Source organism: Lacerta agilis, chromosome 11 (genome assembly GCF_009819535.1).
Source record: "Lacerta agilis isolate rLacAgi1 chromosome 11, rLacAgi1.pri, whole genome shotgun sequence".
Classification (NCBI taxonomy): domain Eukaryota; kingdom Metazoa; phylum Chordata; class Lepidosauria; order Squamata; family Lacertidae; genus Lacerta; species Lacerta agilis.
The window spans coordinates 40,742,393-40,759,818 of record NC_046322.1 but is presented as its reverse complement, the minus strand read 5'-3'; the positions used below and the strand labels follow the sequence as shown (position 1 = coordinate 40,759,818).

Genomic DNA, 17,426 nt, shown 5'->3' with positions numbered 1-17,426 from the left:
TCTGCTCTCCGGTGCTGTAATGAGGCAAGAGCCCAACACGTATACTTTTCCTTACAACAGTCACTCTGTATTCTTTTTTGCTCCATCAAACTGACTAGAACTCTATGAAGTCAAGAAAGAAGCAAAGTAACTTCCTTGAAAAAGTAACAGGAACATTTTCTTTGAAGTATTAACCTGATGATCTCTTAGATTGGCAATAAAAATTGCAAAGCAGCAAGGATGTACTGAAATGAAAATAAATGGATTTTCATATATTTCCATGTTTTAAGCCACTGGTGAATGACTTTTTAAAAAATACTGACAACATGGCATTTCAAAGACTTGTTTATGAAGAATGTATCTGATATATAATCCTTCAGAGGAATAATTAAACAAAATGGCACTATAAACTGCAATCAAATCAGCTGTCAGAAAGTGTTACCACTATTTATATTAGCACATTAATCATTACCTGTGTTTTTCTTCCCTTTTGTAAGCCTTTCAGTCAAGACTGCTTTATTATACAAGCTTTGCACATTTGTTTCAGTCAAAATTTTCAACCCCAGCAAATATCTCCATGCTAAAGGATTATTCAGAATTTCATCTGCTTCCACAGTAATGTTCTCATGTGTGCTTAAAAAAACACACTCTATTGACTTGTATATGCAAATTTTGCTGCCTTGTTAAAGTCGGTTTCACAAGTCCTCAGTAACTGAATGCTATTTAAATGGTCTATAAATTAATTCCATTATCCATGAGTTGTCTTGAATAGGAAGCCCACGTAGGCATTCTATTTTATATGCATGGATTGATTTTAGGCCCACAAAATTACAGTGTAGACTTGTTTTTTTCTTTAAAAGTACATCTGCTTTTCTAAGACCGCATAATAATACCCCTTCTTTCACTATAACTACTAGAAATTAATCAGAATACTGTAACTACAAAGTCTAAATACAAGACTCTTCTTTTAGTCTGTCTCTCCACTCTGATCCCATAAACCAGGGGTGGCCAACTCCCAAGAGACTGCGATCTACTCACAGAGTTAAAAACTGGCAGTGATCTACCCCCTTTTGGGGGGTTCAGGTCAAAGTTGTTGAGTTTTTTCAGGGAGGAGGTAAAATGTTGAGCTTTTTAGCCACAGTTCAGCTTCTTTGGGGGGAGCCAATGATCTACCAGTGATCTACCGCAGACATCCAGTGATCTACCACTAGATCACGATCTACCTGTTGGACATGCCTGCCATAAACCAACTTGGCAAAGTCTGTATTAAAATGTTTAGTGTGGCCACAAGGCATTATTTAAATCCCAGAACTGAGTACAAGCTTGAGCATGTATAGATGTCACTTCTCTCATTCAACAGCTTCAAGCTGACAGAGAAGCAGAAATAATTGTCCATCATTAGTCAGACAACCTCTATTTGGTTGGTGACAACTTCTTATTGTGGGGAAATGTACAGGCAGTTATGAGAAAGTGGTCATTAGGAGGCCAAAAGAAGAACAGCAAAGGGACAAGGTGGGCTGGGTTGACAAATAAAAAAAGTTAGTGATGGGTCAGAATTATGCCACTGGAGAATTAAAGAAAAGGGGGGAAGGTGCGGGTGGTAATCTGAGAATGAAATGCTGGAAACAGATATGGGCTTTGAAATGGGCAATTCACCCATTTTTCATTATATGAGGAACATAGACTATCTTTCCCAGCTGTCTCCACCTGCTCCCTGGCTTTTGGAGTATGGCCACTGCCCTTTTTAATATTCCCCTGCTGATTTATCAGGCAGAACTCCTCCCCACCAACTCTCAGAATAAAGAAAGAGGAGAAGGGCTGGCATAGGTGTTACCCGAAAATGCTTCAGGAGAAAGATTTGTGACCAAAGTTGGAGGAGAGAGGGCTGATGTACAGGAAGGAAAAATGAAAGGCAGAAGCGGTGGGACAGCTGTAATAGTCAAGACAGGAAATGACAAGGAGTTTTTAGTTAAGGTGGTAAGACAGAAATGGGTGGGCTTCTGCAACACTTTTAGGGAAAGGCAACATGAACTGGCAACAGATTTCCAATCCTTTGCTTCCAATCTTTAAAGCCAAAGCCAGGTTTGTGTGTTTAGTCAGCTGTTTATCTGGTCAACAAGGTGGATATGGAGAGTAATCAATAATGAGGTAGCTTACATTCATTGATGAAAATTTCGATTGTGAACATTTAGAATTGGCAATGCTGAAATATGCACCAGATAAACAGGAAAACACATACCAGACAATTGGGATAAAGGGTTCAGGAAGGGATCAACAACCTTTTGCTCTGTTCAGTTACATGAGCTCTTCCCTACTCTGGAAGATTCTCACTCCCCATAGTGGTCCCTGCCAAGCCACACAGTTTGGGAAGATCCTCTAATGCTCACAGGAGAAGCTTCTGTGGGGTGCAGAGGGCAGCAATGGAGGGGAAGGGATGGAGAAGTCTCCTTCTGCAAGTTTTCTTCCACTGCTTTTAAGATCGTGCATTGACATACGGTAATTAGCTAAGAATCCCTCTCCCCAACCCAGGCCAGTGACTCTCAATAGGAGTAATACCTGTGGTAACAAATAGCAGAGATCAAACCTCAAAATACTGCTTGTTATTCTGAAAGTTCCCGCCCAGTTCCCTTCTATCATTCAGCCATCTCAGTCATTCTCTCAGCTCTCCCTACAATTTGCAGCTGTTCCTCCCCAAATCAGTCACCAACTTCCTATATTTCTCTAAATATAAGGACTCTAATCAATAAAGAACATTCAGTCTCATTCATTGAAATCTAAAGCGGGAATGTCAACACCAGTACTGTGATCCAATAAGTTGCTGATGGGTCAACTTGACTTTCTGATCTTCAGTTTTGAGATTCTGCTTTAACAGAGTATTGTGCTTTTTAAAAAAATGTTAATTCACTATGGTTTCAAAAGCTGATAGGTTTGTTTGTTTGTTTACAGCCCAGCCAAATTGTGAGAACCTTTCTTCTAATAAACAAACACTTTCTTCTAAATAATGACTTCATACTGCATTACAGAATCTGCACAACTGAAAAGAAAGGGGAAAGAATAAGGATATCAGAAGGCTTCTTTTTCTAGTTAAGAGCACCAGTATGTTATCTCTTCCCCTTCACAAAAGGTAATTTAAAAATGGCTGCAGAGAAATATATTGAAAATAGGTTTTTGCTTCCACCTTCCACTGAAAATAATTTACTGTAAGGCCAGCAAAAAAAAAATAACATAATGAAAGAAAAAAGAAAAGTCAATCTTCCATTTTCAATATTGGAAACAATTACACCTAATGCTTTTTTATGGACATCAAAACCATCACAGCACATCGTTATTCATCGAAAGTAGGTATTCAAATATCATTTGTCAAAAGTTGCTGAAGCAGAGGAAGAAATGAAGGTAAATAACAGATGCGTACCTGTTGATACAATCTGTGACGATGGAAATGAGAAATGATCTTGTTAGGAAAACAATATTTGATGCCACCTACAGTAGTATCTCTAAGAGGGCACATGAAGTGCAAAAATAAAGGTAGATAGCAGGAAATGTATTTCATAAGAATATATGTGTTATGAAGAGAGATTCAGAAAAGAAAATCTTTCAAGGACTCTCAGTAATTCATGGCACTGAAAAAACTGATTCAGGGACAGCTCTGCTTCATCATCATCATCATCATCAAGCATCTACTGCCATTATCTTTGTCTACTGCAGAAAGAATGTGAAAATTAAGGTGCAAACAATGCCTTTACAATGGCATGCATTAGTTATTTCTACCTAAGCATTATTTTGTAAAGAGCATTGTGAACCCAAACTTCTAATAGATCAAAGTATAAGTCAGGTTCTAGTGTTCTGCCCACCATGCCCCAACTATACAAGCAACTGGCACAAAAATATGGAGTCTAGGGTGCTTGGCACTGTTGCATCCTCATTTCAGTTGCTGAGGCTGGTGCACAGGTAGAGATAGATATGTCCTCGTGGACAGAGTTTTTATGGTGCGATATCTTGGCCGCATTGTGCCATGTCCAAGTTCAGATATCAAGTAGCTTTTAATCAGGTACAGCATGAAATTGCCCTCCGTCAGCAATCAGGACCCACTAGTTCCCAAGGTCTGAGGAAGAGGACAGGCAGCTTGTTGTCTCCATTAAGCAAGGTAAGAGCATGCCAGTTTTAATGTTTTCTTCCAGAAAAGAAGAGCAGCTGGCTAGGTATGCGGGAAAAAGTTTGTCAAGTTTTTAGAAAATATGGGCAGCTAAGCAACACATGCCTAAGAACTCTTGAGTAAAAGACCACAAACTAGGTACTTCAAACCGAGCTGGGGAAACCTAAGAGAACCATACAACAGGGAACCATACAGAAATACAATATTCCTTTTCTTAGCATTGGTGTTTTCAAGCTGAAATCAAGGGCTGGATAAATAATTGCTTAGTAAATGCAAAATTAAGGTCTCCCACTTTACTTGTTACCTTCTACCAACTGTGAGGGACTACAAGTACCTGATGCCCAACTGCCAAGTTCACTAAGGGTAGAATCCCAGGACCAAAATAGCACCCGAACAAACCATTTCCTTTTGTTTCCTTCCTAATAACACATACACGGTTTTGAAATGGAATAGATGAATGCAATGGTTTCTATTTCATAGGAAAGACATTTCATTTGATTCCTTTCTCAGACCCTGGAAAATCCTCTTGAAACAAATGTAATCATTTATTTCACTATATTTCATTTTAAGTTTCCAAGTAAAAGTGCCCAACTCTACTGTATAATCAATGGGAACATATCAGCAGGCTAATAACAAAGGCTATTGCAAAACAGTATCTTTGACAGGTTAAAAAGAAGGCAGTTTTAAGTGAAAAGTTCAAAAGCAAACACTTCACCTTCCTGGCTCTATTGTTTCCATTACATTATGCTACATTCTATATTGAAAAGGGCATAGGATAAAACACAGTCAAGTTTTTGTTTCTTTTTAAAGCACACTTGCAAAGCTATTGTCAAGCCCTTATTAGGGGACTCAAGGCACTGAAGCTGGTTCCTGTAGCAGGACTACCAATATCAAACGTTCCACATTGTACTAGGTAGGCCTACAAATATTTCATAAGCTTGCTTATTATTTTTGTTGCATTTGTATATAAAAATAAAAGAGCATTCCCTCTCTCTATCCCCTTCCTCCGATCACCACAATTCATAACAAAAATAATTTCTTACCTATAGCTACAGTTCTCCATCTTCTGCACAGACAGACATTTGGGTGTGTGCAGCACAGACCTGAATGTGGAACAGTTCTATAGAAATGCAGACACTAATCACTGTCTCTCAACCTACCCACAGCTCAGAGACTTCTTTTCCTGGCTGTAGATATTTCCTCGGGGTGAATTACAAACAGCTCAGAGGCTATATACCCCATCCAGAAGAATGCCAGGAACTCTCAACTGCTTTTCTCCCCCCCCCAAAAAAAATGCTGTCTCCACCCACCTCTGGCTAGTTGCACCCGTAGCCAATCAGAGTGAAGCTCCAGTGCAGAATTCTACAAGCTGGTGGAATTCTGCCACATTTCCCCCACTAAACTCTGGTCTACCTGAGCTTTCTATTGTGTGAACAACACACAAGTAAGTCCTTTCTTGTCTCACTGCCACCAAATATGCTTGGGTTCTCATTGAATTGGATGAGAAGGTAACACAGGCAGCCCAACAGCAACCCATGAGAGTTGCTGTGAAGTCCTAGAGGGGACTTAGCACACAAACAGCCACTCTGCCTAAACCAAGAGTGAGGCACCTCTGTGACCCAGCAGGCCAGGAATTGTTCTCCCCCCCCCCCCAAAAAAAAAATTTGACAGGTGGTTGGGACCCATCACTTGTCAATGATTTGTTGTCACAATGACAACAGGTGATTGACACCTGCCAAAGTTTCTGAATGTCTGGCTCTAAAGCAAGGACCAGAGCCACAGCAACACCAAGTCTCCAAGTCCCATCCTGGAGAGATGGTCTCAAAAGATAGCATGGTTAATGGTATCACAAGCCACTAAGAGGTCTAGGAAAGCCAGCAGGTTTGTTGTCCCATGTCAATTACTTGGCACAAGGTCATCCACCCAAGTAACCCATGATTAATCAACCATTTTTAAAAATAACCAGTTTTAAAAAATAATAATTTAAAAAATCTCCTCCTACTTGTCTTTTATTACCTTTAGGGCAAATAGTTTTATTAGTTGTTTTAATTATGTTTTATTAACTGTTAAACCATATTGATTACCCTTGTTTAGAAATGCATTCTATAAATAATATGAAATAAATAACAATGTAAACAAGGTATTCCACAGACACTGTGATGTCGTAAACTAATTTCAAAATAAAAATGGTTGGTACTGCCACCAAAAATAATGTGTATGTTAATCTCATTGAAAAAGTCATTGAATATGATTTCCTCCCCTAAACCTTAGTTTTGTGAACATTAATGATGAAGATATCTAAATTTATTTTGAAATGTATTGATATTAGCTTTATAAAAGTATCCAGGGTAATTTAATATCACCAGCACTGTAAGGTGAAATTAGAAGCCCCAAACACCAGTAGTTGTTGAAACAGACTTTTTATTATTTAAAACCATTAGCATATGCACTCCGGGGCTAAACTGTTGCACCAGTAACAAATTAAGCAAGTAATGTTGCCTCTGAAGACTACAAATAAAAAAAATACTTGGGCATCTTGTTAAATGTCCTTGTCCCTGCAGATTTGGACTAGGCAGAGCATATTGTAAGACTGTTATTTGGGGCATAATTATAAAAGTTAGCTGAAAGGGTAAAAAGTAAGAGAAGGTCAAACTAATTAAGTGATAGTTTTTTTGTTTGCTTGTTAAATAGCATTATTTCTGATGCTCCTGTTTGACTTTCACTTACCAAATGGGTTATTATATGCATAAAAAAGAATCATAGAACTGCAGAATTGTAATGTACCCAAGGGTCATCTAGTCCAACCCCCCTGCAATGCAGAAATCACAACTAAAGAATCCCTGACAGATGGCAATCCACCCTCTGTTTGAAAACCTCCACAGAGATTTAAATGCCAGTTACTGCTTTATAGCTCTATAGATAAAAATGAAGAAGGTTGCTGGCAAATTCACACGAATTTCAAACAGTATGTTAACAAAGAAATAAGCTTCCCTGTTCTATATGTCATATGCAGCAACCTTCTCCCCAAAGCAAATATGTCTGAAAATTATTTACTGTCCCATTACAGCATGGCCACAATGTAGTAGCTTGTTTATTCCTGTTGGGATTGTAAGACAGGATACATTTAAAACAAATAAATATTATAACTTGGAAGAAGTTACAGAAGAACAAATTCTCTTGAAACTTGCACATTCAACCATCTCAATCACATTATATTAGCAATTTATTAGCACTTTGGGGTGTGCTGTAAAGTATATTTTTCCTTAATGATCAGTATATACTGATCATATTGCTCCTAGGGTTATTATTACTATATCTTTATCTAACTCACAGGTTACTGTTTTCTCCAAACCAAACAAGGCATTATGGCTGAGTAACCTTTGTAATGATTAAATACATGAACTTATACTTCTCAAATGGTTGCAAGGATGCACTGCCTTTAGCTAAACAATCTGTGAACTTTCTCTAGCCATGTCTGAGGATTTCACTCAAGGAACAGTGATTTTCAAAAAGGCAGGGTGCATAAGAGAGAAAGAGGTATTGAATACTTGAGCACAGAAAGCAAACAGGTTACATACAGGAAGTTATTTTGGTGTTTTACACACACACAAAATGATTTTCAGTTTTATACACTTCAATAGTTTTAAAGTCATTTTAACATTTCAAAACTTGACTTTCTTCCCCCTCTTTCTGCTGTTCCTTAAATTTATTTTTTATATTTTCTGCATATCCAAATTAACTTAAATTTGTTCATTTTTCATCTATCTATCTATCTCTGCAGGTTATTACAATAATCCTGCCAATGTTCTTATCTGTTTACAGTTTGTAAATATTCAATAAAACATTTCCATTCTTTTATAAAAAGTTTGTTATCTTGATTTCTTATCTTTCTGGTTAAGTTTTGCCATTTCTGCATATTCAATAAGTTTTTGTATCCATTCTTCTTTTGCTGGGACTTCTTCTTTCCCTTTTTGGGCAAGTAACATTCTTGCCACTGTAGTTGCAAGAATGAATAAATTTCTATACAGTTTGGGTAGTCCTGTCCCTATAATTCCCAAAATTATAATTATAATACACCAAAATACTTCCTTTTGGACAAATTTCTTCACGGGGTGCTAGTGACACATACGTATACACCCAAACAGTAGACGGAGGCTTTAGGTCAGTACTTTGATGGTATAAAAATATTGAAAAGGAAAGTGAGGAAAAGTATCAAGAATGAAGAGTCCAGCTCATATGGGAGAAGTCAGTCTTTCAGGAAACCTGATCCCAAGACCAGAGGACTTTGAAGGTCATAACCAGCACTCTGATTTGTGCTCAGAAGGAAATCAGCAGCCAGTGAAGCTGTTACAACATGGGGGTCAGATGTCCCTTGCAACAGCATCCTAAACCAGCTGAAATAACCTTACAAGAAATGTGTTTCAAAAATCCAAATGGAATGTTAACTAATGCATCCATCACCACAGTCAATCCGACATCTCCAGGACTAAGGTCAGTTGGTACAATAGCCTTAAATTGTAGAAAAGTACTCCAGCACAGCACTAGCGCCAGGTTAAGGTCAAATCTTGGACTACACCAAAACCACAAACCAAAGCCTTCAAGAACAATGCAACCCCATTCAAGGCAAGCCATATCCCTTTTTCCTGGTCAGACTTTCTCCTGACACCTCTATCTTGTACAAATTAAGCTTCAGCTAGTATGGACTTCTAACCAGAGAGGGCAATGGAAAAAGTCTGAAGAAAAATTATTAGAGTTGCTTCCCTGCTGCCCCCCAGATATGCGCACAGGTTCATTTCCCCTTTTCAGCTGTTCTGCAGAGGACCACTGGAGAGTGCAAGCTTCAGTCTGTAGGAATCAGCATAAACAGTGCCTTTATTCCATTCAGCTTTCAGGAATAATGTGATATGTGTGGTATGGAAGCAGACAAGCTAAATTTGATATACTGGAAAATTAGGTGAGTGATAGAGCCAGCAAAGAAGGTGTGTACGAATGCAGACATGAGTTAAACGTTTCTCTGTGCAGCATCTAGAGTGGTATCCCAAGGTCCCATGTGCTTTTCATACATGAAGTTTCATGTGCAAGCTTTGGAATACCTTCTCCTAGAGAGACACCCGTTGCCCCTCTTTATGGTTTTCCACCATCTCACTTTTTTATCAGCAGTCTTCTAGCCTACCAAGCTAAACATTATTTTATTGCAATGGTGTTGCAAAATCTGGGAGGCAGCTTTTTAAATTTGGCTTACTTTTTATGCAGGACAAGAGTGAGCATTGTGGAATAGTGGAACCTTTTAATAAATATTTAGATTATTCAATATAATCTCCAACCTTACACTCTATTTTCACTTATATAACTTTAGAGGATGTAATTTTTTGCTTATATAATTTCCTGCTATATATGAAATACATAAAACAATCCCTCTAAGGACACTAAGTTTCATTATATGTATTATTTTCCTTATGCTGTCTTACTGCTATCTTGATAATATATGGTTATTTTTCAAGTTTTCTATTTTGGGGGGTTAATTATCTGCATCATCATCAAGAACACTGACAATATCTCTATTAATATTTACGTGGTAGCTTTTGTATAAGGACTGAAAATTAGTCTGGCTTTGTACGTCTTCATATTATATGATGTTTTATTTTTCTAAAGAAGAAACCAAAGTAAATACTTTTATGTATTTGCTGGGTAACACATCTGGTTGACCACTGTGACAATGGGATGATAAGACTACATGGACCACTGGCCTGATCCAGCCAGCTCTTATGTTCTTACAACTTTATGATGGTTTTTAGGGTGCTGTACTCCTGTCTTTTAATTTTTAAATTGTTTTTGGGGTGTTTCTGTTTTTAATATGGGTTATAATCCCTGAGCATCACTGCTGTTTTGAAATTTAAGTGTGGGGTATATAAAAATATAGAGAAGTAAAATAAACATGCACTGCAGTGCTGCCAGCAAACTGTGCTGAGCTTGTATATCAGTTCAAAAATATGGGTTTCACAAAACAATTCTTCATGAAATTACCCCAGTATTTCCCAAGATTCAAGCCACTTGCTCATAAATTGTTGAAGAGTCCAAAGGTGTGTCTGTCCTTTTAAAGCCTTCTCTACTAAACTCAATTAAAATAGTTATAATGATGTGAACAGAAGGAATATATGACTGTTGGAGAGAAGCTTTTCTAAAATGAAATGAAATAAAATAAAATTAGGCACCTATATAATTACGTATGGCAAAGGGTGGGAACCTACCCAGTCTGTATCCAACATATCAAGCTACAACTGATGTGACAGCTACAACGGTTCTTGTACCAGGAAAGCCTAACCACAGCAGTTCAGATACTGACGACTTAAAGCTGGATTGTTGCGATGCACTCTGTGTGCAGTTTCTCTTGAGCTCAATCTGAAATCAGTAGCTAGTGCAGAATGCTGCAGCACAGTTGCCGACAGGAGTGAGGCTCTGTCTGCAAGTAACACCTCTGCTTGGAGCGGCACCGGTTGCCCATTTGCCAGCAGGCCAAGCTCAAGGTGTTACTATTAGTATATAAAATCCTTATCAGCTTGGGACCAGTTTACTTGCGGGATCCCCTTACCCCACTTGACTGCTTCCATCTGTGCAACTGATACTGATACAGGTGACTTATAATATTCACTCTACACCTGTAAGAAACTGGTATTTTAGTGTGGCAACACTGACACATTGAAACTCCCTACCTACTGACCAGTGTCAGAAACTAAGATATGAAAGCTAGGAGCTAAATGGCACGTTAAATGGTTATGGGTGCAACAACAATGGAATGTCTAGGCGTGCTTTCTTATAACAAGAATACAAAGCTGAAAATGAATGAACTGCAGCTAAAATATTATGTTCATTTTTCACATGGTCTAGTCCTTCCCCTGCCCACCCCTCTAATATTCTTAAGAGGCTCTCTCCTCCAGTCTTCAGAGAGTAGCTGGAAGTGGGGAGGCAGAAAAAGGCCCTCCTTTCCTTCCACTCTGCAGTTTTAATCTGAAATCTTAGGCCCAGAGCTCAGAAACTGCTCACGCTAATGAAATTCCCTGTCGCAAAATGCGCCTAGAACAATGGGAGTTTCAAACATGACTACTGACATCAGGCAGGTGCCTCAACTGTATTCTTTTCAGTGGCTGTTTAAAACTTTTTTCTTTATATAAGCCCTTCCTGATATCCTGATATGTAGAAGTTTGATGTGCTTTATTTCATTTTAGTGACTATTGGTTTTAATAATCCTTTGGAATATTTTGAATAACTGTTTTACCAATCATTTTAAAGTTTTGTTTCCTATTTTTGTAAACAGCTTAGAGATTTTCTTACAATCAAGTGGAATTTAAATTTTGCAAAATGAATAAAAAAATAAGAAACTCAGATTGGAAAGCAGGCATGTGGATTAGATCACACGTCTATGGATTTTTCCTACCATGGCCCACTCTTACTTATGAGGCCATAATAGTTTTGTGTGTGCACTACATTTTAAAAGTGTGGATTATTATTTTTAAGGCTTTTGCTTAAAAATATGTAGTCACATTTGATGGAGCAAATTTAACCATCTGCTCATGTTTTCAGAATACTGACAATGAAATGCTTATTCAATTCAGAACTGCAATGTGATTTATTCAGATGAACACAAGTTTTAAGATACTGCAGTATTACAGAAAGTAATGAATTAGTTATCTATTAAACGAATTGGGAGTGAAATTCACCTACCATAAAACACTGAGATGTCATAATGAGAATTGCAGGAAACTTGGGAGGAAAGTGCAAAAAACCCATACAAAATTGAATCATATTATTATTAAAATAATTTTATACACATACCTTAATAACAGGATTCAGCAGAACAACCCCTGATTTCTTTGTAATCACTTGTTTAGTTGTGTAATGATACTCTATAAGCTGAGGAATAGTTGAAAACCCCGTCCCTTCAAATCGATACTGATTCTATAACAAAAAGAAATGGAGAGGAAATACAAAATTTTAACAGAACTAACTTTTACAAGGGGTAAGGAAATGTCTGCCTTTTTCCATTGTTGTTAGGTGAATGGTATTTCAAGGTGCTCTGAAACAGAGTAAAGGGTTCAGACCCATGAAGTTGAACATGTGTAATTTCTGAATTACAAAAGCACAGTGTAAGTGGGGTTAAACTAAATTTCAGTTCTACTGGTGTCAAAATAAGAATATGAATAAAGGAGAGTTATTTTCACTAAATAAACTTACCGGTAGTTATATTTACATACTTCTGCTCTATTTGAAGATGAATACCTACAGAACTGAAAGGGGCTGATAATTGAGGCCACATTGTAAATTGATTGTTTAAAAGATGAGCCAATATTTACATTTGCCCAGTCTGAATACGCATATCCTAGCTTGCTAAACCATAGTTTAGCAGCTGAGAGTGTGCATCAAGACAATATACTTCTCCGCTCATCTCTTCCCTGTACATTCTCCAAAACAAAGAACTGTGGTTTAATGTCAATTTACTAAGCAGGATCTTAAAGCGCCATATTCTCATATCAGAAAGCTGATTTCCAACTTACTAAACTATGGTTCAGCAAACCAGGAAATGTTTAAAACTGGGCCGATGTAAAAATATTTTCTGTAACAAAGATTAGTAGAAAGTATATAACTTATTTAGATCCTTCGTATTTGAATAATTTAAAATACAGTATAATCCCTTATGAATGGAAAGCAACGTCATTGTTAAATGATGTTCAATAGTCAAAAGCTACCAAATGGAGCAAGAAATAAAGGTCCCAGATTATTAGTTCTTTAAAACCAACTTTCTCGTTTCCAAATAAACTGGAATGCATCTCTTCTAGTATTGTGCAATCCAACAGGATGTCAATGGATAATGTCTACATGTGGAGTTTAGTGAACTGCGTATATAATCAAAGAGGACATTTTTGGCTTTAATCCTTTTCATCAACCCAAGCAGCTGGGTAAAAGGACTAGCAAGGTATTTAATAGTTTGCTATCCCTGGAAACACGCTGGCGATTTCACAGCGAACTAGAAGATCAAAACACATAAGAAGGCTTCTCTTGCCACCAAAAATGAAAATCAAAATTTAGAGGATGTCTCTCACAGTTGTTTTCAGAAGTCTCTGCATACAATATAAATTATGAAAGAAAACTGTATAAAAGGCCTCAAACAAGGAAAGTACATCATTATACAGAATATGCTTTCAGTAGTGTTTCCCACCAAGAAGTATTGCTTTTAACTGTTGTTGAAACAGTATGGTCTACTAACATTTTTGAACTGGCTCAGCCAAATTCTTTCATTAATGCAAGTCTTTGAGACTAATGCTGAACACTGGTAAAAGCACCTTCACTCCTTTGCTCTGCACACAGACATTCCTAATACAAACTGATTGCACAAAAATCCATCACGGTGACACACTCTACTATCACAGTACTTTCCAGGAGTTTTTCGAGGCACAGGAAGATGAAAATTAGCCATTTCTGTTAGTGATATATTAACACTTTATTTTAGTGACATATCCCCAGAACTAAACAGTTATAATCCTACTCTGGCAAAGACCAAATTCTTGAGATATCAGAATATTATCCCCCCCCCCCAAAAAAAGTTGTGCTGCAGCCTGCCGAAATGTGGAAGTCTATCTACCAAAAACTGGGGAGGGCATTTTCTGTTGTGGCATCATCTCACCATTAGAAAAAAGGAAGGGATCAATTCTGCTGAGTTTCCAGCTCCAGAATTGTTCACCCAAGCTGGTTATTGATACCAATGTCATAGAATATTGTGTGGCTACTATGGATGTTGCTATTTCTACTGTTTTTATTGGATTTTAATAGGCTGCTTTTTAATGTATTGATAATGTATGTGTCATAACCCCCCTGGGATTTTAATGAAGAGCTGTATCAAAATGTTTTTAATAAATAAATAGAATACTCCATACCATTTTTCAACCATTCATTCGAACAGGGACAGGCTTTGCATATTGCTTTACACAAAGGTACCATGAGTGGCGACAGCAAGAGACTTGTGATGTGGTCTTCCACAACTTTTATTAAAGTTAAATAGTATTTGATTCAGACTGGGACTGCGGTGCTACAGGAGGGAAAGGTTTAATCCAGCTTTCTCCTAGCATGGATAACAGTCAGGGTAATGGGAGTTAGCCAGGTTGCACAAAATTAGTTGGGCCCTTCCCCTACTCCATTTTCCCCAATGAAAATTGTGCTCTGAATGGGGCTAAATACCCACACAGCATTTCAATGTCCTTTCCCTCAAAAGCAAACAAGAACTTGGGGGAAGTGATTTTTAAGAGGAAAACAGCACAGGGAGGTGGGAGTGGTTTAATCCCTCCCATCCATGCAATAACCACATGCTGATCTGAAAAACCTATTTAACTTTTTCTTAAATAGTGAGATATCCAGTCATAGACCTTCCACCATCTTTGGCTTGACCCCCCCCCCTTTTTTGAGAGAATACCATCCCATGGTCCTGTGCTCACAATTAGTGGTGGCGGTTAAAATTCCAACTTTGCCCATAACCCAGCATGATAATAGCATATCATTGCATCCTTTTATTTTTCCATCTCCTGAGGGCAGCATACTATGTGATTTAAATGTCCTTAGACTACGGAGAACAGTTGCCATATCCCACACCGATATTCTCAAAATGAAAATGAAAACAGCCCCCTCATGCTTTTTAATATGATATAGATTTTCATTTTTTTTTTTTTAAACATATTTATTGATTTTCCAACATATATTTCCAATTACCAAACAAATTACAATGCCAAATTAATTATACAATTCCAATTATAACAATTCCAATTATGCCAAATTTTTAACTTGTGAATTCCCCATGTCTCGGACTCCGGAGCGCTTTCTTATGATCTTTTCCAGTTGCTTCATAAAGTCAATATTTTCACAGCCTCTGATAAATGCCAGCAAGCAGACACTCTTATCAGCTCCTCCAGTTTGACTTGATCAGTTTTAAAATACATACTGCGCCAATTTTTTTTTAAAAAAAAAATTGCACGCAACACTTCTGAAGCCTATGAACCCTTAGAGCAGCACTATTCATTTCCACATCTTGCAGAAAAAGGTTTTGTTTTGTTGTTAATACAACCCAAAAGGGCATTTGCAAGTCTTTCTTAAACTCTAACACACCTGTTTACAATTACAGCCCACGTTAGCTCTAAAAATAATTCCTGTAATCAGCACGACAGTATGCAGCACAGCTATCTGCAGCAACTTAACACACTCTCTTGGCTTCTAGCAGCTCCTGAGGAGTTGAGTCATATAATTACTTTATAGGGCTGAAAACATTTCAGTAATACTTTAAGGAAGTGTGATGAAAATATGGGTCCACGTAAGGGCAACTATGATCTTTATCTGAAGTCGTGTGAGCCTACACATAAATGGAAAAGGGGGGAGTCAAAGGATATGGAATAATTACTGCAATACTCATACTCTAAGGGCAGCCAAACCATGGCTCACCCTTGCCTTTAAAAATACTTGGATCACCTGCTTGATAATGTGGCATGTGCAGAAAACACTGCATCAATCCTCAGTGTTCTCTTGCTTTCCTCAAGACAATAAAACTAACTTAATTATATCATTTCCCCTTCCTTTAAGGAGGAGGAGTGGGAATGAAAGAGAACATGTATAATGTATCATTGTCACAAAGATGGAGCAAAATTATTTTCTATTGCTCCAGAAGGCAGGAACTAAACCACAAAAGGACTTTGGGCTAAACGTTAGGAAGAGTGTGAACTATTCAATGGTAGAGCAATGGTGGATTCTCCTTCACGGACATCCTGTAATAGTGAGGTAGCAGGAAGTTAAACTAAATGACATATGAGGATCCCCTTAGCTCTATGAGACAGTTCTGAACTTCTTTCGGTGCTTCCCTGAAAGTGACAATAATGTGCAAATTGCAGCAAACTATGCCCATGCCCCTTCATAGCCTCAAGTTCCCTCTTATCTGAACGAGGATTGCCAGATCTAGTAATTACCCACTTATTTTGTTTAGAGACAGTGTACTTCCGAATGTAAGATGCTGGGGGGAACGGAGAACGACACCAAGAACACAAGGATGTTACATGCTCACGAGGTTTCATAAAGGCTGACTACAGCTGGAAACTGAATGTTGGACTAGACAGAGGTATTAGATCTGATCCAACAAGTCAGCTCTAATGGTTTGGGTGGTGGTGTTTTTAAGAGGCAGATTTCAACTGACACTGCTTTCTTATCCTCAAGGGGCACTGAATAAATATCTCTCCAGGAGACTTTAAAATAATTGTGCTCTATACAGGACTTTTTAGAAAATCTAAAACAAAATGGGGGCTTCATTGCACTGATTTTGATACCTACTAAGAACTTCTTTTGCTTAGAAAAGTCTACTCAGAGACATAATTTTATCACATACATTTGTTTTTTAAACAGCTTTTCCCTATATTTTATTTTTTTATTATGTCTGCTTGTTTTTAAAGCCTGTTGATTTTATTGCAATTTTTGGATGAATATTTTATGTTATTAAGAAGCATTATATTCTAAAATATAAATAAATAAATTTCACACCATACAACCATTAAAAAAACACAGGCCGTGCCACTGAAAAAAAAAAAATCACCACAAACCTACATCAGCATATTGTATGATGAAGTGTCTCCGTTGCGCATCTGAAAACACAGAAAGGACGTATTCACCAGGCTTGCCATGACTCTCTCGCACCAAGAAGTCTCCTTGCTGCTTTAATAACTCTTGAGCTTCTATTCTTGGGATTGCACCATGATACCAATCTTGGTCTGCCAGAGGTTTCTCGCTGGTTGATATTACATCAAAGAACTTGTGGGAAAATATGAAAAAAAATGAAGGTTAGTAAATATAGGTTGTCTACATTACACTTTCATTTAAATTGCAGTAGATAATAAATATAACTGCTCTGAAAACTGTATATTTATTAGTGAGTGAATTAAAGTGGGCATAGCTAACCAGCTATAGAATGGAGCAAGTTTTTCTTGTTGTTGTTGTTCTCAAGTACTTACTTTCAACGTAACAAGCAGAGCCATGCATCAGAGAAAAGTTGAGAAAAAGAAATGAAAGAAACATCAAGTGGTGCAAATCATATAAATGCTATTTTTTTAAATAAAAAAACAACAACAAACAGTGTTTTACTGAGGGCTGTTGAACGTTCTTACAGTGAAATATTTCCTCCCTTTCTGATGCATTTGATTTTCTTTCTTTCTTTCAGGATAGGGTCAATTGTCTAATAATTTGTGCTTCCTGTTTCCTAGCCACAGCAAAACACTTCGCT

At 37.5% G+C, this 17,426-nt stretch overlaps 1 protein-coding gene across 4 annotated transcripts in view; it reads right to left on the bottom strand.

Moving 5' to 3' along the window:
- The window catches only part of FER (FER tyrosine kinase), a 140,714-nt gene that overhangs the window by 60,721 nt on the left and 62,567 nt on the right, over positions 1 to 17,426 (bottom strand). For all 4 annotated transcript variants that reach the window (XM_033164475.1, XM_033164476.1, XM_033164477.1 and 1 more), the window contains 2 exons: positions 16,754 to 16,957; positions 11,963 to 12,085 (listed from right to left, as the gene is read on the bottom strand). In XM_033164475.1, the coding sequence (XP_033020366.1) occupies positions 11,963 to 12,085; positions 16,754 to 16,957 (327 nt within the window). The remainder of the gene's footprint in view (positions 1 to 11,962; positions 12,086 to 16,753; positions 16,958 to 17,426) is intronic.